The sequence below is a fragment of the Lepidochelys olivacea genome (assembly GCF_965140295.1).
Source record: "Lepidochelys olivacea isolate rLepOli2 genome assembly, chromosome: 22".
Lineage (NCBI taxonomy): Eukaryota > Metazoa > Chordata > Testudines > Cheloniidae > Lepidochelys > Lepidochelys olivacea.
The window spans coordinates 14,672,150-14,698,002 of record NC_140432.1 but is presented as its reverse complement, the minus strand read 5'-3'; the positions used below and the strand labels follow the sequence as shown (position 1 = coordinate 14,698,002).

Sequence of the window (25,853 nt, the reverse complement as noted above, 5' to 3'; positions counted from 1 at the left end):
TTAGAAAAGATGTGGACAAATGGGAGAGAGAGTCCAGAGGAGAGCAACAAAAATGATAAAAGGTTTCGAAAACCAAACCTGTGAGGAAAAGTTAGAAACAAAACAAAACTGAGCCTGTTGAGTCTTGAGGAAGGAAGACTGAAGGGGGGAACCTGATAAGTCTTCAAAAATGTTAAGGGCTGATAGAAAGAGGATGGTGACCAATTGTTCTCTACATCCAGTGAAGAAGGTAGGACAAGAGGTGATGGCCTTAGTCTGCGTCAAGGGAGGTTTAGATTAGACATTAGAAAAAACATTATAATTAGAAGGATAGTTAAATTCTGGAATAGGCTACCAGGGGAAGTTGTGGAATCTCCATCATTTTCAGGTTTTTAGAACTTGTTGGACAAACACTTGTCAGTGGTTTTCAACCTGTTTTCCTTTGCAGACCCCCCAAAAATGTTGAATGGAAGTGCAAACCCCTTTGGAAATTTTAGACCTAGTCTGTGGACACACAGGGGTCTGCAGACCCCAGGTTGAAAACCACTGCTCTAGGTTTACTTGCTCCTGCCTTAGCATGGAGGGAGGGATTAGATGACCTTGAAGGTTCCTGCCTGCCCTATGTTTCTATGAAGACTTGTTTTGATTTGTAAAAGTTTACAGCACAGTCTGCTGACTTTAGTTTGAGCTATCTGTGGGGGTGTCTGTGTTAATTTGGTCATATGTAAATATATTATTTGGTACTCTTTGTTATGTATGGCAGATACAGGTGGTGTACAGGGAATTATTGGGATGGGGAGAGGGCGATTGTGCACAATGATTCGTGTTCATAGTTGCTTTTCTTAAAGGTTGCTTTTACCTCCAGTCTCGTCTGATGTGCCAGAACTGTCTGCATCTCTGCTATAGATCTCTGTCGTGTAACCAATTCAGTGAGCTTGACCTGTCTTGACATACGTATCTGTTTGTTTGTTTCTGGACTGATGCCCTATTTGTTTCTTCTAGCACAGATTTCACTCAGTGTTTTGCGGTGTTCTAGCAAGATAAGTTTGTGGACTGATGCCTAGCTTGTGTCTTTTTTTGTATTTTTCCCCTCTCTTTTCTCCCCTTTCCCCACCTTACTTGTGCAGGTCTCGTTCAGCGTTGTGTTATTATCCAGCGGGATGAAAATGGATTTGGGCTGACAGTTAGTGGAGACAATCCAGTCTTTGTGCAGTCAGTCAAAGAAGGTAAGCTAACTTGCTAAATATGCTAGCAGACAGTAGTGCACAGGGCTTCTGTCTAGGGCAGAGGAGCATGAGAGGGGTAGGGAGAAGATTCTAAAAGTAATCCTCTAGGGCAGGGAGCTGTAGTCATCACAGATGGATGATCAGATGCATGAGGACAAGAGTAGCATTGCATTGCTGCACTGCATGGGGCCTCCCCTCTCCAGTGTCTGAACTAATCAGAAGCAGTTTCATATCCTGTGCAGGCCAGGAAATAAATGAGGTCTGTGTTTATAATATTGTGGGATTGTGATAATGATGTGTCACCTGCAATCAGGTGAAACCATAACTCCTGGAATCTGGAGACTCATGAGATCGTAATCTGTGGATACCTGGGTTCTGGGGGAGTGGAGGGGGGGTGAGGGCATGTATGAGAGGAATGGTTTTTGTACGGGGTTAGAAAGAGGATGATGTTTCTCTCGTCACTGAAATGGAAAATTACTGGATATAATTGTAAATGACTAATTCTCTCCTTCTCTAGATGGAGCAGCTATGCGGGCTGGAGTGCAGACAGGTGATCGAATCATCAAGGTAAGGGTGCTTAGTGTAATCCGTTAAATGGATCATGTGCATTGGAGAAATGTGCAGTTCAGGAGTCCCCATTAAAATATCTGCATTTGTCAAAAGTTAATAGCAGTTACTACCATATTCTAGATCTGAGAAATCTATTTTCCTATTTCAATACTAGCCAGTAACCGTGTAATAACTGTGAAAGGCCAGTAAATGTGGCGAGTGGGAGAGGGAGAGCCAATGATACTTAGCTGTAAATTGGAACACACTTTTTGATTTTCCTCCCTGTATTCTAAATCCAGGCTTCCTTTTGGTCACAAACAAATAAGAAACCTAGGTATTTGGCTGTGAAATCCTCCAGGGAATCAGTGCAAAAATCCTACCTCCATTGAAGTCAATGGCAAAACTCCCACTGACTCTGGTCCAGCTGGAATTTCAACCCCAGTGAATTAACTAGTGAGTTAAATGAGCCAAGACTAGATTTTTTTTTTTTTTTTTTTTTTTTTCTCTGCTTCCCTGCTATTTTCTTCACCAAGATTTGCTCTAGTGCACTGGGCCTCTGCTTCCCTGTGCAAGAGATTCATCAGCATAGGGGAAGCATCGTATTTCTCCTTTCAAACCAACACTGCATTTTTAACATGTTTACAGGGAGAAGGAGGGCTTATCAGATTTTCTCTGTAGCGTGACATCCAAAGGTGGGAGTAGCCTGTTAGTACATTAAAGGGCATGAAGAAAGTGAGAGCAAACATGGGTCTAGTTGCTTCTCTCCGAGTTTGTGTTGAGACATGACAGAGCAGTTTCTCCAAGGTCAGAGACCAAAAAGTTTAATGCTCTTCCTCTTCTCTTCTCCCCCCCAGGTGAATGGGACTCTTGTAACAAACTCAAACCATGGGGATGTGGTGAAGCTGATAAAGTGTAAGTTAATGCAGGCTATTGCTTATTTTCAATGTACTCCTTGAAACCATTAAAGGGATGACTGTTTAAGAGGTCAGACTACCAATTTAGCCGTCAGGTAGTTAATAGTGGAGTCTAGCTGTGCTGTTGACCATTATTCCACCTGTCTGATAGTGCTGGGTACGTTCAAAGTAGAAATAGTAAAGTGGAGTTCAAAATCTCTTTGAAGGGCGGGGAAAGGTTTAATCATACGTCAGCAGATAGAATTTTGCTCTCTTTTCTACCATTGTCCAATGGCTGAAATTACCCCCCACCGCAACCCATCTCCTGCATCTCCCCTTGTTTTGCCTTTCAAGTGTCAGTGCCTTTGTATGTGACTAATAGTTGTCATTCAAGCTGTATCTCCTGTAGATTGTCATAAAGGGATAGTGGAGTTTGGGCTGGTTCCTTCATGCAGGAAACAGATGTTATTAGTTCTTCCCAAGGTAGCCTATCTTAATTCTTTTGGTGACTACAGACATGTATCCTAAACACAGATTTGTCTAGCGGACTAAAAGTATTTTGTCACTGCTTAACTGATGTTGATAGATTTTGGCTACCTGAAGTTTTAAAAGCAATCTCTGGAGTGGAGCGAACAGCTTTTTCAGGCTCTTTGGTGTGAGTAAACACCATTTGACAGATTCACAGATGAAATGTAGTCTGCTACTTGTCTCGGGGACAGAAAGGGCCATGAATAGTCTAGTGTAAATGTATGTGAAATACGAATTGTTCTTTCTCTGCACAGCGGGTTCCTATGTAGCTCTCACTGTGCAGGGGCGCCCACCAGGGTCGTCCCAGATTCCATTAGCTGATTCTGAAGTGGATCCAGCAGTATTTGGGCATATGTCTCCCATCATGACATCTCCCCATTCGCCTGGCACATCTGGAAACACAGAGAGGATTACTAGCCCAGTGCTGATGGAGGTAAGATTCAAAGGGCCCTTGGGAGCAGGGTTGGTTGTGAAATGGGAAAATATGCTAATGTTCAGTCTCAGGAGACCTGTTTTCCATTCTTGATCAGATGGAATTTGTGTTCATAGTGGACGCTTGCCAATGGCCAAACTACCATTCAGCTAAGCATCATGTCTATGTGGAGAGAGCAGGGCTGGAATAGCAGGGAGGCACTGCCGACCACTTAGAGATTTGCTAAGAAAATTGCATGATGGATGTTTGCACTATGGCTGGCTTTAGCCATGGCTGCCATTCCATAACATTTATTAGCATCCAATTGCAAGAAACACAAGCATTTAGGGATGAGAAAATGAGTAACTGGTTTGGGTGAATAATTTTTAAGAAAGAGTTGTGGCAGCTATGTTCAGATAGAGAGGCGGGTGTACACAGTCACTGTAGGATAGTGACCTGAGGAAACTTTTATGAACCCATTTGGAAGGGTTTGTAGAGACCCTATATTTAAGATGGGGGGTGAGTGAGCATCACCATATATTCCTTTCCAAGTTCATTAACCTCTCTCCATTTTTCCCAGGAGGAGAACAATATTGTTCACAACCAGAAAGTGGAGATTCTGAGAAAGATGCTGCAGAAAGAGCAGGAGCGGCTGCAGGTACGAGGGGGCTGGGCCTGCAGAGGGAAGAGATGAAGAAAATAGAGACCAGCTATTGAATCTTTCATTAGTAAGGTCTTGATCAATTTCCATGTGGTCTGTAACGTGACTGCCTAAGAGAGTGCCTCTATCCCAGCGCAACAGCGGAGACCTGTCAAGGTGCTCATGCTTGACTGTTAAATGCTTACGAGTGGAGGAAGTCTCCTCTTTGGGAGGCATCTATGTGCCTCCCATCCCCTCTGGTCTAATCCTGAGAGATGCGAGCATCTAAGAGTCCTGTTGGAGAAAACAGGAGTTGTGGGTGCGCAGCACTTCTCAGGATTAAGCTCCGAATTTGCTGACACCTTCTACCATAGCCAGAGGTATCTCTTTAGTTGAGCAACTATGTGAATATGTCTGTCTGAATATGGCTATGACTGGGAGTTTTTTCTTAGTTAGATCAGGGAGAAGAGGGAGGAGCTCTGTATTAATAGAGGTGCTGCAGCACCCAGTTGCAACAGCAATGGGTGTACAAATAATTCCATTTAATGGCATTTGTAATTAGTATTTCATAGACATGTCGCTGGTATGAAGATGAGTCAGTGACTGCAGCTCTAGGCCTCAGTGTTGCAGGGATAGCTCACCAAATGCTCATTAAACTTTTCAGTCCTTGCAAGAAGATTACAGCCGAACACCCACCCCACGACTGCTTAAGGAGATACAGGAAACTAAGAAGCACATCCCTCAGCTGCAAGAGCAGCTGTCCAAAGCCACAGGCTCTACTCAGGTAATGGGAGTGTTGAGAATCCTATCGGTCAACTCCAGCTGGACATGCTATAGGGACAGCTGTATGTGTGTGGGAGCAGGGTGTTCCCTCCCATGTTCTTGCCAATTTCCACAAGCAGACTTGCCACTGCCTACTTTCCGTAGCTGTCAAGATGCAGGCATAAGTGACTGCTTTTTTAAATTTGCAATTAGGCTCTCAAAGTTGATAACTTACAGGTTCTGTATATGGTGAATATTACTGTATTTAATCAGAAGTTATAGTGCACAGCTCCTCTGAGTCCTAGGAGATTGAAGGAGGCTGTGTTTAAAGCAATAAGATATAATTGTATGTTCGTGATTTGATCTCTAATTTGTTTCTGTATCTTAAGTAAAAGTGAAATGAAATCTGTAAAATTTATCCTATAGACTATAACAGGGTTCAAAAAAGAACTAGATAAGTTCATGGAGAATAGGTCCATCAATGGCTATTAACCTGAATGGACAGGGATGGTGTCACTAGCCTCTGTTTGCTAGAAGCTGGGAGTGGGCGACGGGGGATGGATCACTTGATCATTATCTGCTCTGTTCATTCCCTCTGGGGCACCTGGCATTGGCCACAGTTGAAAGACAGGATATTGGGCTCGGTGGACCTTTGGTCTAACCCAGTATGGCTGTTATGTTATGTTCTTATATCCTTACAGTTAAGAATAAATTACTTGAAGCTCTAAAATAGTGTCTTTACTGAAGGGATTTTTCCCCATTGCCAGTTGACCAGTGAAGCCAATTTTTCCCCCTTGCATGTTGTAAGGCTGTACATGAACATTCTCTGCTCTTGATGTTTCTTAGAAAAGCATCCCCCGCCACTTTAGATTGGAGTTTTATGGATCAAGCAGATGACGTAAAATTTTGAACTAATTTGAGCTAATCATAGAGGCATAAAATCATAGAAGATTAGGGTTGGAAGAGACCTCAGGAGGTCATCTAGTCCAACCCCATGCTCAAAGCAAGACCAACCCCAACTAAATCATCCCAGCCAGGGCTTTGTCATCATAAGTGTTCTTCTGCTCCTTAAACATCTGGTTTTCACCTCATTGCCCTGCTTTGGGCAGTCTCTTAATATATTTTCTCTTTCTTAGGATGGAGTTTTGTCCTCCAGATCTGTGACGGAGTCACTGCAGATCAGTGAAGTAGAAGCAGAGAGTGGGGATGGGCTGAGCAAAATAGACTACAGCAGTGGTGATGGCTCCCGGCCAAACAGTGACATTGCTGATGTGAGTATAGGGTAGCTCAGAAGCTCCACCTTTGTCCCTTTGGGTTTGTTTTTCCCAACATAGGTTTTAGGTTGACAGCTTTGTCCTCTGTGTGTTATGCATATGTTCTCTCTCTCTCTCGCACACGTACAGTACTAGAACAGTGCTTTGAGGGATGTACCAAAGACGCTGCTGTGAGGAAGCTTGCAGTGCCAGTCTTCCCTGAGACATTGGGAAAAGAAAATACCATGTTTTTCAGGGTTGGGTTTTCCTGGCACATTCCCTGTTACCAGGCTGAGAAAGATGAATGCCAGTGTCTTACAGAAATGAGAGACAAACTACAGTATCTGGAAGAACACGTTAATGTTCCATTTGTGGTTAGAATGACTCAGACAGCCTCACAGGGCAAGTTGCCATGAGTGTGAGGAAAAGCATCACTCCTACCCGATACACACCAGTCATTAACCAGTAGTTAGAGCCTTTTCTTTTATTAATCAGTCTGCTAACTATCTAGGTACTAATAAGACCCCATTGCTATACTGTTTTAGCACTTAACCCTTAATTAATGTGTTGCCTGGATAGTACCGGGGAGTTGGGACTGGGGCTGTTATAAAACTTATGGGTCAGTTTCCTGATCTTCATATTGGGGGGTGGGGTATGATGATTTCTACGTCCTAGTGAGTTGTGTGGGGTTTTGATAGTTTTGTAAATTTGATTTCCATGAGAGAGAACTGCCATGCAAAATCAGGTAATCTGTGTTTCCAGTTTTAGGCTTATATTAACAAAATCTCACTGAAGTGTAAAGTTGAAAGAAGACTTGATAAAACCTCTGGACAAAAGCTCCTGAAACAGACAATCTTTGCAGAGTTGAAAATTGATTTATAGAGGGGAATGGTGAGCCTGGGGTTCTACCACCCTTACAAGGGAGCTGAGCCCAAGAAATGAAAAGCTTTGAAGGGGGCCTGTTTTTTTGGTTTGTTTTTTCTGTTTTTTTTATGACTGCCACCGGTAGTCACACCCCTTATAGTTAGGGTAGCAAATGACTTTCCATTATAGCCTTCTGTTTTCACAGGCTTCAAAATCTTCACCTATTAGGTGGAAGGCCTTTGTCGTTAAGGGAACTGTGGCATGGATTTCCTTTCATTTTGCGGGTGTCAGGGAAGAGTGGGAATCGTATTGTTGTTTGATGCTTGAAAAATCTCACCTGGCCCCTCTCCTTTTTTTCTTGATTATTAGCAATGACGTAGGAGTCTAGCTGGGCGGGCTTCTACCTGCAATTGGAAATTAAAGGAACGGGGGCCAGAAAAAAGATCAAGATTGTCCATTCACTCCCTCTTGTTTTTATGCAATATAATAGTGGTTTTCAACCTGTGATGCACAGACCCCTGAGGATATGCAGACTAAGATTTCCAAAGGGGTCCGCACCTCCATTTGAAATGTTTGAGGTCTGCCAATGAAAAAAGGCTGAAAACTACTGCAATATAACATCAGTGAGACCTGCATTTTAAGGGGACTGGGCAGGGCAAAATTACCATTTGAGGTAGTAGCCTTTGTAATGAAAGAAATTCTGTCAGTATTAGCTTAATTTACTCAGTTCCTTTCATGTGTCCTAGAAACATAGTAAGTTACTGGTTTTAGATAGTGTGTATGTTGGTGTCTGTTTAGGGCTTAGCTGCCAGAAATAGGCAAGAAAAGTTATTTAGCAGTCCACTGAATTTGAGCCATGTAAAATTTGTCTGTTACTCAAGAACATACTCTACAGTTCTTATTTTTCTGGGTCTGCTGACGCTCACCAGAAATTGCCCTTCCTTACTTCCCAGAGTCCCCGCAGTGGCCTGAAGGAACGGATTTACCTGGAGGAGAGTCCAGAGAAGAGTGAGATTCAAGATACTGTGAGTCCAAAACCCAAAGTGTGACGGTAGCTGCTGCTTCTGTATTGAGTCCATTAAAATCTTTTTTTTTTTTTTTTGCCCCCTGTTGTCTAAATTGAACATAAATTGAATTTTTGCCTTAGAAAATAAAATGCAATTAAGAATTGTGCGGGAAACTTTAATTGGCCAAATAAATGTTTATGGAATTTAAAAGTGGGTCCATTAAAGGATCAGAAGTGTATAATCCTGCTGTAAAACAGCTGTCTCTCAAATGGCAGGAGCTGTCACCTATGTCTGTACTCCTTCAGCCCCACCCTAAATGGAGGAAGGCTTTCTTGCCTTGGGACACTCAATCACTGTGTGACTGGGACCATCGGGGATGTCCTTGTGAATGGGGAAAAGAGAAGCGTTGGTCAGCAGTCGTCGTTGGTGACGCGAATGAATAATTTTCCCGAGGAAGAATTCTGAGGGGGCATGCCTCGCTCTCCCGTTAGTTCTCACTTGGGTCCCCAGTTGCGGTGCGTGGGCCACTGGTGGTATGTCAGCTTGATGCTCCTTCAGCTCTCAACAGGCTTCTTAAGAGAGCGATACGTGAACCACTATAGTTTGGGAACTGTTGCGAGTCGAAAGCCTCCATTTGCAGAAAGAAGTTGCTAGGCGTATACCACCTCGCAGCGTGCCTCGTTGGAGGCAGTCTCGCTTTGATGGGTGACATTCAGAGAGTACAAAAACAGGCTACATAGACTATGGGTTTGAAACCTGCTAATTGTGGCTTTTGTGAGCATTCTTATCTTAAGAGGGGGAAGATCCTCATGTCACAATTCAGGAACCTGCATTTCCCCCTTGTGGTCCAGCTGTAGGCTCCAGGCTCTTCGGCTGACAGCTCTCTTGGACATGGGGGGAGACCTGCAACTCTCTCCCTCCTGACTGGGGTATTACCAGACTGAACAGCTCCCTGCTTACACTTTAAGCTCCCAGCAAAGTCAGGCTGCCTAAGCTGGACTGCTTTACTTTTCTCCTCACAGACAGTAAATTGTGTAATTGCCACAGTTAATGTGCTTGCTTATAAAGTGCTCAGTGGTACCTTTATTCTTAAGGTAAACGCATTACAGAAAAAGTCTAAACAATAAAAGAACCTACCCGCATGCTAATCAGCTTCCCAGTGATCTCTCCCTGATTCCAAGGGCTCTGACCAGTGAAATGTCCTTCAAACTCCACACTGGGGTTTTTCTGTGGTCACAAGTTCATCACAGCTTCAGCTCAGAACAAGCCCCTTCATTCATGGGCCAAAGTCCTTCCAATCCTTCCCTTAAGATTGGTGCCCTCCTTGGACCAGAGGTCCTGTTCATTAGCTGCATCAGAAAGAAGGCCTGGTCAGTTTAAACTCAGACTATTTTTACAAAAATCCTTTTTTCTGTTGGTCCTTGGAGAGTCCAGTTTGAACTAGTATAGGTGACCTTCTCTCCAAGTGATGACAGCTCTCTGGATGTGTTACAACCTGAGTGAATTTGGTTAACCACCCCTACTGTTCTTAAATCCTGAAAGGCGATGGTCCCCCCTCCACCATGGAATTACATACAAGCACTCTGTTATACATAAACCTTTTCATTTTTAATACAATGAACTCCCAAAATATTTAAACTTAAGTCAGTAAGGTTTGTCCAGGATATTGCAGGATACTGTACTATCTGTCACACCTAAGGTGTCTGTCCATTAGCCAGCTCTAATACATCCCCACTGAGGGAGAAATATGGGACAAGGAGCTGCTAAAGACCAGATTGAGTTCCAAAAGAGTGACTGCTTGAAAATGAAAATGTTGTCGTCATCTCCTTATAGACGGTTGCCAAAGAGAAACCTTCCCTGAGACATTAATTGCTCATTGCATTTTTTTTTTTTCCCCACTCTCAACACCCCAGGATTCTCAATCCAGTATTGGGAGTCCCTCCTCCCGCCTGGCACCTCAGATCATCGGAGCAGAGGATGACGACTTTGACGCTGAACAGGAGCAGGTGGGTTTCGCTCTTTTGTCACACAGCCATTTCTTTGGGATGGGGCACAGCTACATCTAAACACTTTCCTTATGCCTCAGTTGTGGCCACGTCCTGCCATATTGTTAGCAGACAGCGCTAGTCTAGTAAACTTAAAAAAGAGAGAGAGAAAAGCAAGGATTCATTGTCACTGTTGGCCCTAACGAATGGGAAATGGCACTTTCAGAGTCTGTAGCTCACGAAAGCTCATGCTCAAATAAATTGGTTAGTCTCTAAGGTGCCACAAGTCCTCCTGTTCTTTTTGCGAATACAGACTAACACGGCTGTTAGTCTGAAACCTGTGCTAAAATAGTCTGTGATTTTGTTACCCCGTCTTTTTCCCCCATAACTTCAACCTCACCAGAAATTAATCTGCTTCATTGTATTGCCTAGCTTTAATTGGCTTTTTGTAAGCTGCAGTGTTGCTACAGCAGAAATCTTTTCTAATACCTTTGTACTGAAGGGTTTTAATAGTAATTTGCTCTTGATTCTATTCCATTATATGTCTTGTGTGAAAGTGTTTTAAAGTACTAAACTGTATGGAAAAGACCAGGAAGTGGGCTGATGCTGAGCCCTTCCTGAAGGCTAGAATGGCAGTCCATGAGTTGTGGAATTAGGCTGGTTCTGCTCTGTTGCTTACCAAAGAAAGGAGAAACCATTCAACTGGGATGAAGCCTTCCAGGTTTCTCACGGGCCTTTGTGTGTAGTTGAAGTGGACTGTCTGTGCCTTTACAGATCAATGGGCAATGCAGCTGTTTCCAGAACATAGAGCTGCTGAAATCTCGCCCGGCTCACTTGGCTGTGTTCCTGCATCATGTGGTGTCCCAGTTTGACCCGGCAACGCTGGTAAGATGTCACTCTGGAATGGTTCTGCTGGGCCAGATATACGGGGTTGGCCTGAGTTGTCTGGAGTCACCACTGCTTTGGCAGTGAGAAAAATGCAGCTCTCAAATGTGCATCAGGCTTTTGAGTAAATGTCAAATAAATAAAATGGCCTTTAAAAGTATTGATTCATCTTTTCAGCACAGCCATGTTGCAAGTTCTTCGCCAGTAACTGGAGTTTTGAGAGGCTTATCTCCTCTGAACATTTGAGAGGAAATTCACAGGTAGAATCTGGAGAGTTCTCACTCTCTCTCTTTTCTCCAGCTCTGCTATCTTTACACGGACTTGTACAAACAGACCAACTCCAAAGAGACTCGTCGTGTCTTCCTTGAGTTTAACCAGTTCTTCCTGGACCGAGCTGCGGTAGGTTCCAAGACAGGTGTGCCCTTTTTCTCCCCTGCAATTGCACGCAAGAAACTGATTTTTACCTTTCTCATCCTGATGTGCTGGAGAGATCTTAAAAATGCTCTAAGCACTGTGGAACCTTTGTTCGTATCCAGGCGGGGTAGACCTAGCCTTTAGTTTTCTGGGGTAAAAGCTGTTGCCTGTGGGGGTCTTAAATACCAGAATACTGTCAGTCTCTTCATGAAAGATCCCATGAGCCATTTCATAAGAGTAGGCCAAAACTTCCCTTGGTCCCCACTCTATGCAGATATTGTAAAGTATTCTGCACTCCAATTATTTGGTGATTTCCAACCTAGAGGTGCTGCATTTCATTGGTGCTGTGTGTGTGTGTGTGTGTAATTGGAGCTTCACAATGAAAAACACTACGGAAATGTGCTGTGTGTTGCTGTGGATTAAAGCTGATACAGCCTTCTCTCCAGTCACCTCAAACTTCTGAAGGTTTACAGAGTGTTTCATCTATTGCTCGCAGCCATTATACATTATATATGGCTTCCCTATTGGTTATCATTTGTGGTCTGTCAGGGTTGAGATTTACTTCTGCCATGTGTAAAATGTATGATCATTATTTATAGTTGAGTAAACGGAAATGACTAAATGGCTGAATTGACTGCGCTGTCATAGCGTTGCCACCAATGCTCAGAAATCTGAAAACTGAAGTAAGTTTTCAAACATAATTTTTAAAAAAAAGTTACTCCTGGTTTTCTGACCATCTCTTCTCCCCCTCTCCCTCCCCCCGCCCCGCCCCGCCAAACAAAAAAAAAACAGAAAAGAAACCCAAGGCTGTACCCAGGCAGAGGTGTTCTTCCATCTGTCTCCTATAGTTCCTTTAGTTAAAATCGCAGCACTGAATGTAAGAGAATAAAGCTGGCCACAACCTCAGGACTCTGGAAACCCCCTGATTCACGAGCAGCGTGTTCTTTGATAGGAAATGGAATGAATTTGACATCCAAGATAATCCGGGCAGTCGTCCATTGCAGTACAGTTGGATTCTGCTGCTTAAATTGAAGTGACCGTTGCTAATGTGGGAATTTTGTGTATTTCTTTACAAAGATGAGGAACCTCTGTTTGGCCATAATGGTTAAGACCCATGGACAGGCTCATCTCATACCCTGCCTGAAGCAGGGGTCTGTACACATGCCTTGGAGGAAGGTGAAACCACTTCCATGGTGCAGTGCTATCTAAATATCTGCTGTGGGAATTTATTTTGGGGAAATTCAATGGCCTGTGTTATACAGGAGTTCAGACGCGGTGTTCACAATGGCCTTAGAATCTATATGTTCTGAGTGGAGGGAATTGCCTTTGTGACTCCTGCAAGTGCTCAGAGGTGATCAGCCTATGGGGAGAGAAGAGCCTGTCATGTATGGTCTCACTCTTACATTTACTTTTCTTTTTCAGAATCTGAAGGTTCCTGTTCCAGATGAAATTTGTATAGATCTAGGTAAGGTCCTTTTTATAAGGAGTGTCCGTTGGCATAGATCCTACTGTTTGAGACCGTCCTAACGGATCTCTTAAAGAACTCTCTCGGTGGGTGTCTCTTCGGGTGTATGTTTGCTATTTGTACAGTGTGTGTCAAACTTGGAGAGACAGGTTGGTGGTCGTGTTGGTGTTTGATTGGGAAGAACATTCTATACGCTGTTGTATAGGACGCTAGATGGGAGGCATGGGCACCTACATCTTGTATTTCTTTAGTGTGATATTGGGTATAGCTAACACTGTGGGCGCTTTAATGCACTTTCACATAGTAGACAGCAGGAGGTAAAAGGTCACGGCTACAAAGACTGAAGCGTTTGTGAATGGCTTTCTCCTAGTACAGAGTAACTATTCTAATAGTGTTCTAAAGTGAAACCCTGCCTCTTCTTCCTCCCTTCACCTGCAGAAAAAAGAAGGCCAGAACTCATTCCAGAGGAATTGCACCGCCATTATATCCAAACTATGCAAGATAAAGTCTATCCAGATGTCCAGAGGCATCTGGAAGATTTCAGGTATGTAGATTCTTTTTTTTCCTGCAGCTCATACTGAGCACTAGATTTCATCCCGCTATATTAACAGAATATTAACATGGGGCAGGGAAGTTCAAACTTCCAGGATTTAGTAGTTCATCTTTGGCCTAGATGAATCCTCCATGTTAGCAAGTCACTGTGGGAATACTCTAGAATTTTGGAGCTTACTTGTTTCTCTGCTGTGTGTGGTCAGAGCAATTCCGTGGTAATCTAGGATTGCTTGGAAGGACAGCCCTGGCCTCTTCAAATGCCCACTTTATTGTTACAGACACTGAGTGCACAATGCTCAGAGCCGACTTCCTCTCTTCCTTGGCCATTATTGCCCGTCTCTGCCTCTCCCTGTATGGGGCACAGCTTATTGTACAGCAATCTGGCTGCCTCCCTTGACCTCAGAAGAGGCTGCAGTTTCATGAAGCTGTATTTGCAGTTTGTGAAGCTGCCTTGCTCTGTGAAATGGTATTGGCTGCTTTACTGCTTGGGCCAATGATGCACAGAGGTGAAGTGACTTTCCCAAGGCCACAAAACATTTTGGTAGGAGAGGTGGGACAGGAACCATCGAGCATTCTGAATGCTGGGAGGCCACTTATTCACATCACCCAGGTATGTTATTTCATGCGCTTATTTTCTCTCCTTATTTAGACAGAAGCGTAGCATGGGATTGACGCTGGCCGAAAATGAACTGACCAAGCTGGATGCAGAACGTGTCCGTGACCGGATCACGCTGGAGAGAGAGAGAGCGTGTGCAGAGCAGATAATTACCAAAATCGAGGAGGTGTTGTAAGTAGCAGTGTGTGTGAATGTGGGGGTAACATACAGACTGCCTTCTATCTCCTCAAGGCTTGAGGAGAGCAGAGCAAAGGAGTTAAGAACTGAAAACAGCTCAGGGTCAACACCTTTCCCCTCCTCCCTAGTTTGCTTCTGGCAGCTGTTGGATTACCCATCAGTATAATGGAGGCCACTGGAAAATGAATCCAGAGCAAATATCCCCAGATAGTCTGTGGTGGAATTGCTTATTTCTGGAATACTTATTAAACAGCAGCTCCAGGGCTTCCGTTCTTGGCATCTTGAGTGTCAGATCCAGAATTTTTTCAGTTGGCTCAAAGAAACTTGCAGCCTCAGAATTGATTTTAAAGGGGGGTGGGGGGGAAAGCTGCTGGCTTCTCCCTATGGAGTTTGGCTGGGATTTGTCAAGATTCAAGGAGGAGGCACTATACAAATAGGTACTGTCGTGCTGGATTATTTTGACTGTGAGAGTGTTTGGTTGGGATTGGTTTGTGTTCTTTAACCTGTCTCTCTCGCTTTCAGGATGACTTCTCAGCCTCTGGAAGAGGACAAGAGGTAATGTACCATTTTTGTGGAGTTGGCATGTGGAGTAAGATCACCTCACCTAAGTGCTGACTCTTGACTCCCTGTCTGACTTTTGCTGAGCAGGACAAGATAGCCCTCTGCTGGCTGTAGCAGCAAACTTCATTTTCTAGAAGTGTTCTCTGTCAGAGATCTGTCTGGATGGAGCCCTACTGTATCAGGGCAAGTTTTACTGTGGCTGACGCTTAGCTGCATTGTGGCATTAATAGTATGTTCACTGTTCTAGAACTTCTGAAAACATTTTCCGAATAATTGCCTAGATGTTGCAGAGCAGTGGTTCTCGATCTTTCCAGACTACCGTACACCTAGTAGGAGTCTGATTTTGTTTTGTGTTACCTCCCGGTTTCACTCATTTTAAAAACTACTTGCTTTCAAAATCAGACCTAAAAATACAAAAGTGTCACAGCACATTGTTACTGAAAAATGACTTACATTCTCCTTTTTACCATATATTTGTAAAATAAATCAATTGGAATATAAATATTGTACTTACATTTTGGTGTATCGTATATAGAGCAGTATAAACAAGTCATTGTCTGTATGAAATTTTAGTTTGTACTGACTTCGCTGGAGCTTTTTATGTTTGTAGTAAAACTAGGTAAGCATTTAGATGAGTTGATGTACCCCCTGAAGATGTCTAGGTACACCTGGGGGCACAGGTACCCTTGGTTGAGAACAACGGCTGCAGAGAATGTATCAGTCAGCAGGTATCGGGGACTATATTTTGCACTTGCAAGGGGACAGGTTCTATGATGGGCAAGATGTGTTCTGGTCTCTTGTGACTGAGTCATATCAAAAGGAATTGGTGCCCCAATGCCAGAGAAGGATTTTAATTTGAAAATCAGGAGTTAACCTCTGTACACAAACTTCTTAATTAAGAGGTTTCCAAACTCAGTTTTTACCAGTTTCCCTCTTTCTCTTTCGTTTTGTCTTGCAGTTCAACCATGCAGTATGTGATTCTCACCTACATGAAATATCTGGGCGTGAAAGTCAAGGAGCCCCGGAGCTTGGAGCAGAAGCGTGGACGTATTGGTTTCCTGCCAAAGATAAAGGTAATAGCAGCACATGCAGAGTCTGTGGCCAACCTTTTCAAACGTGAGTGCCTCCAGTAAGACTTGTGGCACCTTACAGACTAACAAATTGATCTGAGCATAAGCTTTCGGGAGCGACAGCCCACTTCATCGGATGCATTCAGTGGACTCCACTGAATGCATCTGACGAAGTGGGCTGTTGCTCCCGAAAGCTTACGCTCAGATCGATTTGTTAGTCTGTAAGGTGCCACAAGTCCTCCTTTTCTTTTTGCGAATACAGACTAACACGGCTGCTACTCTGAAACCTGTCAGCGGTGCTGGGTGCCTGCAGCTTCTAATGACTGCAGTGTGGCGCAGCCTCAGCTCCCACTGTAGGGTGTCGGGTGTCTAAAGATGGATTTAAGAGTCTATGTTTTGACATGTTAGCTTTGTTCCTCTCTCACTTGGCTGCCTGACTCCTGGTCACCCTCTTCTTGTATTTTGAGTCCTGTAAAAGCTCTGGGTAAGGAAATGACTCTTAGAACCTGCTCCTCTCTCCTTTGAAATCTAAATACTGTTGTGAACTGTCCTGTGCTGACAGAGAGGGATAGGGATAGACCAACTAGTGTGAATAGGTCTCTACTATCTTGAACTTGTAGGATTCTGAGGTAGTAGCAGATATATCTATAACTGACTCCAGGAGAAATGAATTCCTCATCTGGTTTTTCTTTGGTTGTGTATTAACCGCAGCAAAGTATAAAGAAAGAGAAAGAAGGGGAGGAAAAAGTGAAGAGGAGAGGCTTCCCCAGTATCCTGGGACCCCCAAGGAGACCCAGTCGCCATGACAGCAGTGCAAGTATGTTGGACTGTGGAATGTGCGTTCTGCTTCCTAATGGTCTGTCTGAAAATCAGATGGTCTCTGTACCCATCATCACCCTGTGTCCCAGTGAGACTTAAAATCTGTTTAGGCAACCTCCACAATACACAGAGTACTTCAGATGTCAGCTAAAGAAACCCTCTGAACAACATCCTTGTATCGGAGCTTGACTAGCATTCATTAACTGGAGACTCATTCGGTTTGAGATGTGATTTTAAAAAACAAAACAAGCTAATGAAATTATTCATTGAAATCTCGCTGAGGATTTCTGGAGGCAGGAAGGCCTCCGGCAATCTGTCTTGTCTGTCTCTGTTCAGTTGGCAGGGCCATGGAAATGCAGAAGCAGCGCCATCCAAAGCACTTATCCACAGTCTCTTCAGTTAGTCCAGAGCCACCAGACTCTGTCAAGATGCGCCAGAGTGGGTCCTCTAGCGATGGCACAGACATGACCTGCCCTCCTGCCAATCCCATGTCTCCTTTAGCTATGGGGCCCTTTACCTCCCCGGAGGGAAGCAAGGACAGCGAGACAGGTGAGAAGATGCTGGAGAGGGGAGTGTTCAATGCTGTATTGTGGATAGGATGTGCAAATTGCCATCCCATTTTAAGAGCATGTTACTAATGTTGAGGCCCTCAGACACTCTGACTCTTCCTGTTCAGTGATCTGTGCTGAGTTATGTCACTGGGTTCTTGAATGCGGCTTGTCATTGGCTTCCAAAATACTGTATTGTTTAATCATCCTGAGGAAGAAATAGCCCCAACTTCAGTGCTCAAGTACCCAGCCCTGCAACAACAGATGAATGCAATGTTAAATGCTTCTCTGTTAAGGCTTCTTTCTTTCTAAGATCAGGAATTGTTGGTTTCAACCCCCCTCCCCCCCTCCCCCCCCGAAAGCTAGTTTTGTGTTTTGATCTCTCCTGGAAACTCTTGACGGTTCTCTTTTCAGGCCCCAAGCAGTCTGGAGATGCTCCACCTCTTAGTGACTCTGTGGATGGCGCACCCCGCACCCCTAACACCGTCTTTGATTTCCCATCCCCTCCTCTGGACCAGCTGCAAGAGGAGGAAGGAGAACTTGATAGGTATTTATGGGCACAAGTGATTTGGAGCTGGGAAGAGTGTAGCAAAGAGAATGAAAGCAGTTACATTGGGTCTGCAGAACAACATTGGCAGCGTGGCCTATTTTGAACATTATTCAGGGGGGAAGGGGAGAGAATGGAGACGCTGCCCTGAGATATTTTAGTTTCCTCCCACTATAATTGTACTAGAAGACTCTCTTCAGTATCAGGGCTAGAATGTCAAGTTTTTGGCTAGAACGACAAACCAGTCCTTAAAAGATTTCACTCTGGAGCTCTGCTGATGGGAATGAAATCCCATTACTCAAGCTAATTTTTGTTTTTCAGATTAGCTGACTTGGGGACACCAAAACCTTTCCGAAAGTGAGTATGGCTGTGAACTAGTTGGAAATAAGAACATTATAGTTAATACCTGATATAGCACTTCACAAAGGAGGTCAGCCTAATTATCCCCATTTCACAAATGATGGAGCCTGAAGCATGGAGAAATGAAGTGACTTGACCAGGTGCACCCAGGCTAGTGGCAGAGCTGGGAATTGAACCCAGGTCTCCTGAGAGCCAGTCGAGTGTGCTGTCCACCAGGCCACACTCTTATAAAGTAGAGCTTAGTGATATTTTAATCTGTCCCTGGTCAAAATAGTTTCAATGACCTAGATAATAGTGCGGGTGATGGGGATATTAATACCCATGCTGCGTGATGTCTGGATAAAAAGCACTAATTATTATTATCACTACTTATAATGGTTGGATTGGGAGTCAAGAATACTGGGTTCCGTTCCAGGGCAAAAAGCTGCTTTACTGTGCAGAAACTTGCCAGTGTAGACAAGCCCTAAATCTTTGTGGCAGTATCTGCAGATAGTGGAAAGGGGTGGGGGGAAAAAAAAAATCATTGCTTTTCTCCATCTTACTATGTGACCTTGGGCAAATGACTTCACCTCTTTGTATGTCTGTTTAGCCATGTTGTAAAATGGGGGATTATAATACTCAGTGCAGATAGTGTTGTAAGAGTGAACGCTAAGCCTTCGATAAAGGTCTCTGTAAAAGGGCTAAGTACCAAAATGCATCTTTAACCAGAAGGCTTGTGGCAGCTTCCCTGAGTATTTCTTCATAAAATTTTCAACTGTGGTTTTGTTTTGTTTTTTCTCCCTCCTTCTGCCTACACTTTGTCATTTTCTTCCCTGTGTCGGTGCTTGAATCAGAAGGCATCTGACTGGCGTGTTCTCTCTCTACAGGATGGACAGTGTGGGCTTTGGGGATATTCAGAGTGAGGATGAGCTGTTTGATTTTGACACTGAGACTGATCCTCCCAACTGGCAGCAGCTGGTGAGCCAAGAGGTGCTGCTGGGGCTGAAACCCTATGAAATCAAACGCCAAGAAGTGATTAATGGTGAGTTCATGTGTTTCTCTTTGCTGACCCACCAAATCCTGGAACCTACAGTTTCCCAACACTTAAAATGAGCACTTTCTTCATCTGAGTGGCTCACAGTTGGGAATAAGCTGTAGTTTCTGGCCTGCAAACTTCAAGAATGTGCAAACTGCTGGTATGGCGTTTATATATCAGTAGGTAACATGCAGAGATCCTAGACTGGCTCAGTCCCAAAGCAGGAGCAAGCAGTTTTAGATGGCAAAACAAGGACCAGCTTACAGCATCCTGGGAGGGAGTAAAGAGGCGGGGAGGACTATATACTGCTTTCTGGAAAAAAAGCACAATCTAAGGGAATGGCTCCTATCCCAGCACACTCATGGAGACTTCACCTTGATCTCAAATCATACAGCTCTGTGGAGCTGTGTGTGTGACTGAGTGAGGTGATAAGTGTTACAATTTACCCCAAGTAGATGGGTTAATTCAGTAACAAGTTTGCTTCCTTGCACATTCCTGTATCTAGGGTAGCTGAGCATGGTTTCTGATTCCTTAGTACACCAGAATCTGGGCTGGCAAGGAGGGCACAGATGGGGGAGAGATTTTTTGCAGGTTCAGGTTCCTGACCCCAGAGTTAATGTGTGCTCTCTCAACTGCTTAATTTATTAAGTAACGCAATTGCTGGCAGATTCTGGCTTCCGCTATAGACCGCGTTGGAATCCATGCAGGGTTACTGCATGAAATCAGTAATCATCCTGTATTTCTCTTCCTCCTCTTCAGAGCTGTTCTACACTGAGCGAGCTCATGTCCGCACTCTGAAGGTTCTGCATCAGGTCTTCTACCAGCGTGTATTCCGTGAAGGCATCCTGACCCCCTCTGACCTGCGCAAAATCTTTTCAAACCTAGAGGATATCCTTCTGCTCCACAGTAAGGGCAGATGAGGTGCCTTTCAGCTCTGCTAGCCTCCCGACAGCAGTGATGGATGCACACACCTGAGATATACATGCTTGCTGATGCAAGTATGCATAAGTTTATCCACATATAGTGGGCATCCACACACGGCACTTGAATTGCATGCACGCAATCATTTCACACTTGGTTCACAAGCATATCTGTTGCCAAGGTGCCAGATACACTCTTGTTCTCATGCACATGCCCAAGGGGTCTTAAGGTGATATACACCCCCTCTTTCATAAACAGAGCAATACTGAGATGAATACTCATGCGAAAAAACTAACCAGACAGGCGCTGGCCAGGAGGGTTCATAGGCAGAGGGCTACTAAAGGGAGCAATATGCATTTGGATGCTGATGCTTCTGAAAAGCAGGGTTTCCTAGTGGTGAGAGTAAGGGACTGTTAGGATTCCAGTTGTATCACTGTGTGACTTTGTGCAAGCCACTCGCTGTAACCTTACTGTGTCTGTTTCCCTGCATTTTAAAATTAGAATAACATTAAGCCTCTCCTCCTTGTGAAGTAGACAAAGTAATGTTGGAAAAGTTCTCGGAGTGGTTATTTATTACTCGTTGTTATTAATGATTCCTGTTTATCAATATTAGCCTACCATCTGGCACTTCTCTGTTGTTTCACTTTAATTTGCCGTGTGATTATTATTGTAAATCCAGTCTCCTTTTTGGTTTGTTCCCATTTTGAAATAAATGACCAATTGAGACCGTATTAATTATCCTTTCTCTTGCTTTTTTCCCCCCTCCTCTAGCTGGTTTGAATGATCAGATGAAAGCTGTCCGTAAACGGAATGAGACCTCTGTTATTGATCAGATTGGGGAAGACTTGCTAACCTGGGTAAACTGAATTTCTTTTTCTTCCTGTTCAGAAATGTAAATATTCCTGAAAGTAAGAGTCCAATAAAATAGTAAATAAAGCCCCAGGGAAATCGGTGTAACTCACACCCACTAAGAACGCAATATCTGAAATTGATCATTTCTGTGTAGCTAATATGGAGGTGGGGACACAGGACTGTGAGAAGGTGGAGGGAGCTCAACATGGAGTTTGATCGCTTTATCTAGCGGCATGCTTTATTCAGTTAAAGATAAATACGTGAGTCATTTCTTTAAAGGTGACCTGCTTAGAGGGCAAAACTTGTCTGCCTTTTTTGCTTCTTTATGATGTGTGAAGGACAGAAAGTGGGGCTGGGGGGAGGTGAGAGAGAGAGAGAGAGAGAAGATGAATGGGCTTTGCTGGGTGGTTGGACTACTTATATTTTTACCTTGGAAATATTGAGACTATAAAGTATTGTATTCCCTGTGTGTTTGCTGGAGGATTCATAAAACTACTAGAGAATTGGAGTGGGAGTTTCCTCAGACCCAAGTGGGAGTATCTGAGTCCTTCCAAAAATGCTTGTATCCCAAGGGTCAATCTTTCTGTTGCTGTCTGGTGAAACCTATTTAATTCAGAGTTTCAGAGTTTGGCTAAAACTCCTTCACTTTTCAGTTGTTCGGTTTTCAGTCTCTTGTGATGTCTTATCCAACCAGTTCTCCATTGCCCTAGCCAAAAGAAAGTAACACAGACCTGATATTTCGGCTGAAGGGAAGCCCCAAACCTGTTGGCTCTCCTCTGTATATTGTAAAGAAGCAAAAAATTGCGCACACGTTCCTTTTTCCTTTGCAGGTCACCTTTCAAAGTATGCGGATGGAAGGCTTGGGACGTCAGCAGGCTGGGCATTGTTCACCACGCCGATGCTCTCCCCGTGCTGATGCCATGTCTACACAGCCATGTTAAAGCGCTGCCGCGACAGCAGTTTAACGTTGCTAGTGAAGACATTACCCCTAGGCTGGCTCAAGGGTGGGTGCCAAGGAGAGCAGATAAAGGGGTTTTCAGCACAGTCTCTTGCAGTCATCAGCCCGGCTCGTTTTTTGTTTTTTGTTCAACTCCACCTGCCATCTCGGTGCAGAAGTTTAGGGCGGGCAATCAGATCACATGTGAATCCTGGGAGCTTGCAGTGGATGGCCCAGCTACATGGTTTCACAGGCAACCCTGGACTTGCATGTACAGGCCAATGGTAAAGTAAAATAGGCCCAATTCATCCCTCATTATTTAAATCCATGTAGTTGTACCTGCTTACACCAAGGCGGATTGTGACTCAATGGATGAAGCAATGGCATGGTCTCCTCTTCTGAGTCAGCAGTGACCTCATGCCTCGCAGTACATTCTGCCTTTGGTAGGGATAGAAAGACAGTGACTGTGAAAAGTGGGTTGTGTAAAAGCAGGCCTAACGGGAGATCTTCTCAGCTGCCAAGGGTTCCTCGGCAGTTTGGGGTGAAGAAGTCTGAAAGGCAGTCTGTATCAATTAGAGACGAGGAGGTGTAAACGTGGCTATTTTGTGGGTCTAGGCAGCCTCTTTGCCTTCTGAGAGCAATTCCAATGTGTGCCAGAGCTCATGTTGGCATGTGTCCAGTTTGTCTCTGTCTAAATTTGGCTTCCTTGGTTTCTTGACACAGTTCAGTGGAGCAGGAGAGGAGAACCTGAAACACGCAACTGCCACCTTTTGTAGTAACCAGCCTTTTGCTCTAGAGGTGATCAAATCACGGCAGAAGAAAGACTCTCGCTTCCAAACCTTTGTGCAGGTGAGTTTCACTCAAAAATTGGAACTGGTCCCAAATTTGGATGATGATCAGTGAAGGATAACCGGGGGCTGTAAGTAAGGTTAATACAATTAGCAGGATCATATCTAAGATTGCTGTTGGTTTGGCATTATTTCCAACACCAGATTGTCTCTGTTAATCACTTCTGGACAGGTGAACCTTTAATGCTGTGGATTAAAGATAATGTGCTGGTAGAGAGAAACATGTTCAGTTACAGGACTTAGATACCCATCCCTGTTACACTGTGCACATGCCTGATTGAGAACAGGTGTTCTGTGTAGCACAGCAGGGCAAAGTGGGTGTGCGCCCTGAACTCAAGAGACATGTGGTATACCTATCCCACTGGGAAGGACCTCCGCATGTGTGCCATCTGAAGAGGAGAGCATTATCTGCATTACTGCTGGATGGGAATTCTGGTAATACAAAGACTGGTGTAATTTTGAAAAATGTAGTGTCCACGCAGTGTGAAAGACTAAGCTGGTGTCTTCCCTGTGTGGCAGTGACTGAGATTGATTGATTATGGAGGGTACCAGCCTGTGTGAAGTAATGAGGGAAGGAAGCCACTGCTTTTGTGATGAGCCTTTCCTATATGTAATTGCAAATGAAACCGGGCTATGTAGTCTGAGTGATAAATCTAGGCATTCCTTGTCTTGTATTTAATTACTGGAAATGTGAAGTAATAGACATTTATATGATGAATAGATGGTACATGTTCAGGTAATTATAGTCTTAATAAAAATGACAAATGCCATTATTACCCTGTTCAATTTTAGGATGCTGAGAGCAATCCACTGTGTCGCCGGTTGCAGTTGAAAGATATCATTCCCACTGAGATGCAGAGGCTGACTAAGTACCCCCTTCTGCTGGATAATATTGCTAAGTACTCAGGTACAGCATTTCCACGAGGGAGCCATTATCTTTGTGCCTGCTTCTTGGCAGTTTTGCCAAACAAATCTGACTCTTAAAAATATATGCATAATGGATCATTCACTGCCATGGGTCAGTGACTGTTCTCACCATGTGTGCTCCACCCTTTCTCACGCCTTTTCTAACATCCACTCACAATGAGAAAAGCACATGCACTTAGGAAATAAGTTTCAAAACAGATTTGATGCCCACAAGCTTAAACATTCTGTCTTAAGCATTTTTAATATATTTCTCATGTTAATATCTAGGTTCTGGAAATAGTGTGAATGTTACAGAGGTTCTCTCTTCACACTGGATGCTGATGGACTTTTAATCTAATATTGATCCTCTTACCACCCTTTAAATCTTCAAAGTAACGTTAGATGCACACTGCAGAACCTGGCTCACCTGTACGTTGCTAAAATGCACGCTGTGTAATGAGAGTTGGGTGAAATTTTTTCAAATGCAGTTTTGATTGACCCAAAACTATTTGTCAGCTCACGAAGAGTTCGCTGAATAGTTTCGACCAAACCAAAAAATGTGACCAAAATGGTCATGTCGAAACAAAACCTTTTTCTTTCTGCTTGATTAGAAAAATTTCATTCCGGTTTTGGGAGGTTGACTCTCTAGCGTGATGACCGTAGCACTCTAGTCAGGATGTGGGAGACTCAAGTTCGAATCTCTGCTCCAATGACTGTTATTTGCTTTTATACAATGTGTAGAACACCTTCAGTGGGAGGAATTAAGAAAGACTCATACAGAATATCCCATAGCCCAGTGGCTAGGGGACTCTACTAGGATGTGAGACACCCAAGTTCAGATCACATCAGATAGAACCCAGGTCTCCCACATCCCAGGGAGTGGGAGACCTGACACTAGTGATATGCTTGGTTCTAAAGGAGTTACTGGCCTCGTGGATAGAGGCAAAACTGTAGATATGATGTATTTTGATTTTTAGTAAAGCTTTTGACACAGTCCCACATGATATTTTTCATAAGCAAACTAGGGAAGTTTGGTCTAGATGAAATGACTGCAAGATGGGTGCACAGCTGGTTGAAAGACTAGAACAAGAAGCAATGGTCTCAAGTTGCGGTAGGGGAATTCTAGGTTGGATATTAGGAAAAAGCTTTTTCAATAGGAGGGTGGTGAAGCACTGGAATGGGTTACCTAAGGAGGCAGTGGAATCTCCATCCTTAGAGGTTTTTAAGGCCCAGCTTAACAAAGCCCTGGCTGGGATGATTTGGTTGGTGTTGGTCCTGCTTTCAGCAGGGGGTTGGACTAGATGACCTCCTGAGGTCTCTTCCAGTCCTAATCTTCTATGATTCTATGACTATTCAGAGTAGTTATCAGTGGTTCGCTGTCTAACTGGGAGGGTGTATCTATTGGGGTGCCATCCTAGGTCCAGTACTATTCAATATTTTTATTGAGTGGGATAATGGAGTGGAAAGTATTCCTGTAAAATTTGCAGATGCCATCAAACTAAGAGGGGCTCCAAGCACTTCGGAGAACAGCATTAGAATACGAAAAGACCTTGACAAATTAGAGAATTGATTTGACATCTTGCAAGGAGAAATTCATAAAGACAAATGGAAATTACTTCACTCAAGAAAGAAAAATCAAATGCAGCACTACCAAATGGGGAGTAAGTGGCTAGGGGGTAGTACTACTGAAAAGGACCTGGGGGTTACAGTAGATCACAAATTGAATGAGTCCCCAATATGATGCAGTTATCAAAAAGGCTAATATTCTGGAGTATATTAGCAGGATTATGATATGTAAGACACATGAGGTAATTGTCCTGCTCTAATCAGTACTGGTGAGGTCTCCACAGGGGTACTGTGTCCAGTTCTGGGCACCACGCTTTAGGGAGGATATGGACAAATTGGAAAAAGTCCATGGGAGAGCAACAAAAATGATAAAAAGATTTAGAAAACCTGACCTATAAGGAAAGGTTTAAAAACTGGGCATGTTTAATCTTGAGAAAATAAGACCTACAGGGGTCCTGATAGTAGTCCTCAAATATGTTGAGGACTGCTACAAAGAGGACTGTGAAGCAGGACAAGAAGTAAGCTGTTGAGTGTACAGCAAGGAAGATTCAAGTTAGATATGAGGAAAAACTTCAACTGTAGAGGTAGTTAAGCACTGAAATAGGCTTCCAAGGGAGGTTGTGGAATCCCCGTCATTGGAGGTTTTTAAGAACAGGTTAAATGCCTGCCAGGGATGGTGTAGGTTTACTTTGGTCC

General features: G+C 43.8%; 1 protein-coding gene across 3 annotated transcripts in view; it reads left to right on the top strand.

The window, feature by feature from the left end:
* The window catches only part of ARHGEF12 (Rho guanine nucleotide exchange factor 12), a 103,163-nt gene that overhangs the window by 53,356 nt on the left and 23,954 nt on the right, over positions 1 to 25,853 (top strand). For all 3 annotated transcript variants that reach the window (XM_084611961.1, XM_084611960.1, XM_084611962.1), the window contains 25 exons: positions 1,107 to 1,205; positions 1,723 to 1,772; positions 2,609 to 2,666; positions 3,430 to 3,608; positions 4,168 to 4,245; positions 4,892 to 5,011; positions 6,126 to 6,260; positions 8,060 to 8,131; positions 10,027 to 10,119; positions 10,873 to 10,983; positions 11,284 to 11,382; positions 12,820 to 12,862; positions 13,301 to 13,406; positions 14,064 to 14,201; positions 14,730 to 14,762; positions 15,727 to 15,841; positions 16,550 to 16,655; positions 16,994 to 17,206; positions 17,620 to 17,752; positions 18,074 to 18,109; positions 18,979 to 19,133; positions 19,887 to 20,033; positions 20,820 to 20,905; positions 22,561 to 22,686; positions 23,478 to 23,592. In XM_084611961.1, coding sequence (XP_084468087.1) covers positions 1,107 to 1,205; positions 1,723 to 1,772; positions 2,609 to 2,666; positions 3,430 to 3,608; positions 4,168 to 4,245; positions 4,892 to 5,011; positions 6,126 to 6,260; positions 8,060 to 8,131; positions 10,027 to 10,119; positions 10,873 to 10,983; positions 11,284 to 11,382; positions 12,820 to 12,862; positions 13,301 to 13,406; positions 14,064 to 14,201; positions 14,730 to 14,762; positions 15,727 to 15,841; positions 16,550 to 16,655; positions 16,994 to 17,206; positions 17,620 to 17,752; positions 18,074 to 18,109; positions 18,979 to 19,133; positions 19,887 to 20,033; positions 20,820 to 20,905; positions 22,561 to 22,686; positions 23,478 to 23,592 — 2,646 coding nt within the window. The remainder of the gene's footprint in view (positions 1 to 1,106; positions 1,206 to 1,722; positions 1,773 to 2,608; positions 2,667 to 3,429; positions 3,609 to 4,167; positions 4,246 to 4,891; positions 5,012 to 6,125; positions 6,261 to 8,059; positions 8,132 to 10,026; positions 10,120 to 10,872; positions 10,984 to 11,283; positions 11,383 to 12,819; positions 12,863 to 13,300; positions 13,407 to 14,063; positions 14,202 to 14,729; positions 14,763 to 15,726; positions 15,842 to 16,549; positions 16,656 to 16,993; positions 17,207 to 17,619; positions 17,753 to 18,073; positions 18,110 to 18,978; positions 19,134 to 19,886; positions 20,034 to 20,819; positions 20,906 to 22,560; positions 22,687 to 23,477; positions 23,593 to 25,853) is intronic.